The sequence below is a fragment of the Phodopus roborovskii genome, unplaced genomic scaffold (genome assembly GCF_943737965.1).
Source record: "Phodopus roborovskii unplaced genomic scaffold, PHOROB, whole genome shotgun sequence".
Lineage (NCBI taxonomy): Eukaryota > Metazoa > Chordata > Mammalia > Rodentia > Cricetidae > Phodopus > Phodopus roborovskii.
Genome location: NW_026126407.1, coordinates 57,140,256 through 57,143,827, shown reverse-complemented (window position 1 = coordinate 57,143,827; position 3,572 = coordinate 57,140,256). Strand labels below are relative to the sequence as shown.

Sequence of the window (3,572 nt, the reverse complement as noted above, 5' to 3'; positions counted from 1 at the left end):
GCTGGGCCTGCTCGAAGAGGAGGAGGAGGAGGTCTCTGCCCCTCCAAGTGTGGCCTCCCATGGACACCAAGATGCAGGTCTCCACCACTCATCCCCATCCCCATAGCTCCACTCGGCCCCAAGGTCACACCTGTAACCAGTGCAACTGCAGCCATCACTGCCGGAACTGCAGCCTCGCAGGCCACCCAAGCTCCAGTTCCAGCCCCAGCCCTGGCTCGCCATCGAGGCACCCCAAACAAGCCATGCACTCCCGATACTCAGCTTCAAGGTCCAGCCACCGTGGCAGCTGCTCCAAGACCAGGAAGACCCTGGAAGGGAAGGCGAACAAGAGAAAGGCGGCCAGGAGGCGGAAGCGGACACACCGAGCTAAGAGGCGTAGCTCAGGTACCTACTGGAGCAGTGGGAGGCTCTGCTGCAGCCTAGAAGCAGGGAAGATGGGCACAGGCTGCCCAGGAGGCTTCTGGATGGAGGGAGTGAGTGGGAAGCTAGTATTAAAGGACCCTTTCCCATTGCTATCTTTTAGGGAGAAGATACAAGTGAGACAACACTCCAGGTTGTTCCTGTGTCCATTTGATCCCAAACGGAGACAGCCATGACTAGGGGGAATGTTGGGAGGATGCTGACCTTACAGGAACGTGTCACTGCAGCAATTTCTATGTAACATGGATTAAAGCTTGTACCCTGGAAGACTATCCTTGACTTAGCAGTTTTGCTTTGTTTTAAATAAAGTGTCCCAAGCAATAATTGTGCAATAACCAATCGCCTTTGATTCATGCATGGTCACCCGCCGTGACACCAGGGAGGAAAAACGTTACTGAAAGTAGTGATGACTCCTGTGTGTGTTGTCCACCCTTGCGGGGAGACCCAGGTGTTCTGTGGAATCTTGTCTGCCCAGGCTATTGTCACCCTGCAGGAAAACTTCCTCCAGTTCTCCCTGCTCCACAATAATCAGCAGCATATCCATACAGGGGCTGGGCACCCTCACCTGAGTGGGACTAAGCATCCCCCCTTCTACCCCCAACTGCTCCACACCTTCCCACCCCATCAAGGAGTGTTGGGCAAAGAGCGCTTTCAAAATCACACAGTCAGTTCCCAGAACACTGTCAAAGCTGGAAAGAGAAACCAAATGCTCTCTACCTCTCCTACCTCCATGGCTAGAGAAAGGTGGCCAGTAAGGTCGGGTTGCATCCAGACCCAAACTGCATGCTTATGACCATAGCACTTTGGCAGAGGCAGGATAAACTTGCCACACAGGAGCTCAGCTGCTGGAGAGCAAGAAGCCCTGAGTTTCCCAGCATAAACTAGACACCTATAATCTCAGCACTTAAATGGGCACTCTGGTCTGCACACCCCACCCCACCCCCCTGGCCAGCTATGTTTGTTGCTCAGCACATTTCTCTTTTCCTCTGGTATCTGGATTTGGTTTCATTTTGATTTGAATTCACAACTTTCTAGAAATTGAAACTGAGTTGTCTGCTGCAATGTAGGCTGTGAGGAAAACTGCACCCAAATATTCTGCTTGACTCATCCTGAACTTTGCAGCCATGTCAAGGTACAGGAGAATTAAGACTCAGAAGGCTGGAAGAGACACAACAGGGAAGCATCCCAATGCTCAGAGATGCAGTGAGACTGGGCCTCTCAGCTTCTTTATCCGCAGACAAACCAGTGTGGAGACCATTGGGATGGGTCAGAACCCTGGCTGTACAGTAACTGCATCATGAACACATACATGGTTTAGTTTCCACAGCTGTAAAGTGAAGACTGAACCACTGGGCCCAGGAGTGATTTAAGATCAGAAAGTGCTTAGCATGCAATCAGCCTAAGCTGTAGGTCACAGCAAAGGAAGTAAAAGTATGGTCCCTAAGGATGGATGGGAGAGGCTAGCCAGGGCAGGGATGAAAGGACTGAGGGAATGAGGGTAGCTCTCCTGAGCAGCTGCTCAATGGGAATGGGGGTGGTGGGAGGCCTAGGGCCATCTGCTATTTATAGGCTTTCTTCTGCAAAGGCCTGCCAAGGAGCTTGGCAGGGAGGCAGGCCTGCAGAAGCCAGCCCAGCCTTGCCACCTTCTGGCAGGCCCACCCACCTCAGCACCAGCTCTCCTGCTGCCAAGTCCCAAGGAATACTGTACCTTGAAGACAAGTACCAAGAGACTTCCCTCTCCCACTTTGCCTGCTCTAGTCTATACTCCCTGAGCTTGGGTGTCTAAAAGAGACACAGTAGGCTTAGGATAGGATTCCATGCACAATCCCCCCGACCCCCCCACTCCCCGTGTTCAGTTCCCAACAATGCATAAACCAAGCATGGTGATGCCTGCCTGTAATCTCAGCCACACAAATTCAAGGAGCTCAAGGCCAGGATTTTTAGTTATGCTTAGGATGAAATGTGGAGTTCTGAGCTCAGCCTGGGAAAACTGAGGAAGGGAGACCAGGAGGACCTGACCACTGAGCTTCAGACTAGCCGACAGGCAGCATTCCGAGAGAAGCCTGTGGAGGGCAGTGTGCGTCATTGCGAGATACCGAAGTTTGCACGCGAACCTCCTCACCCGCCTTCATTCATAAACATCGCCACCAGCCAGGCTTCTACTCATGGTCTTCCAGGACGAACTGAATCACAAAACCACACAGTGTCCTAATGATAGGTCTGACCGCCTGGATCCCAAACCCAAGGTGTACACGGAGCACGGGGAGCCCTTACGCAAGCAGATGCTTGCTGGAGCCTTGAGGGCATCTGTAAGGTTGAGGCGGGATGGTGGGGAGACGAGTGTTGGGGTTACAGCTGAGAAAGCCTCATTTTTTTCCGCACTGGGTTCGTCTGGAGATACCCAGCTACTGTGAATCACGTAGTTTCTCCAGTTGCCCACGTAGTAGGAGTGCAGGGAGAGTGAGTCCAGGCCGCTGGGGACCCAGCCCAACCCCACCCGGTTTCCGAGGAACTCGGCCGGGACTGGGGTGCCCCTCCCGCATCGCCTTAGGCTTCCTTTGAAGCCTCTGCGGTCAGGCCACCGCTTCCTGGGAAGCCCAAGCCAAGGCCAGGCCGGGTGGCCAACGGGAGGGGCCCGCGCATTGGGTTCCGAGGAGGGCCGCGGCCCAGCCGGGCTTCAGGACTGAGCCGCGGGCTCCAAGATGGGCCGAGATTGCCAAGGCCTTCGGGTCCTGGGCGGGAAGAATCCTTGCAGGGAGGAGCTTATTAGGGGGGCGCAGGTTTCCAGGCAAGGCGGAGCCCTGACCAAGAGGATGCAGACACCCGGAGGGGAAGAGGAGTGCCAGCGCCGCGCGAGCATCCCACCCGGCCGGCTGCAGGGATGTGGGGCGAAGGTGGCCATAGCAAAAGAGCGGGCACCAGGTCCTAAGGCGGCCATCCCAGATACGGGCTAGAAGATTTGAGGCAGAGCCAGAAGCCCATGACGCAGAGGTCCCAATCAGGGAAGGTGCGGGGTAAGACGGAGCTAGAGAACGGTCTCCAGGGAAAGCCGCAGGAGGCGAAAGAGTGGACTCGAAAGACTCGCCGGAAAGAGAAACCGAAAGCGGCGGTGGGTGGGACTGGTAGGCGGGGCTTCTCTGGCAGGTTTAAGA

At 55.1% G+C, this 3,572-nt stretch overlaps 1 protein-coding gene across 1 annotated transcript; it reads left to right on the top strand.

The window, feature by feature from the left end:
* On the top strand, positions 1-692 carry LOC127219673 (nuclear transition protein 2-like). The gene is made up of 2 exons (XM_051181438.1): positions 1-384; positions 524-692. Exons 1-2 carry the CDS (start codon positions 60-62, stop codon positions 538-540), a joined length of 342 nt encoding a protein of 113 aa, XP_051037395.1. The 5' UTR covers positions 1-59; the 3' UTR covers positions 541-692.
* The last annotated feature ends 2,880 nt before the right edge of the window (positions 693-3,572 follow it).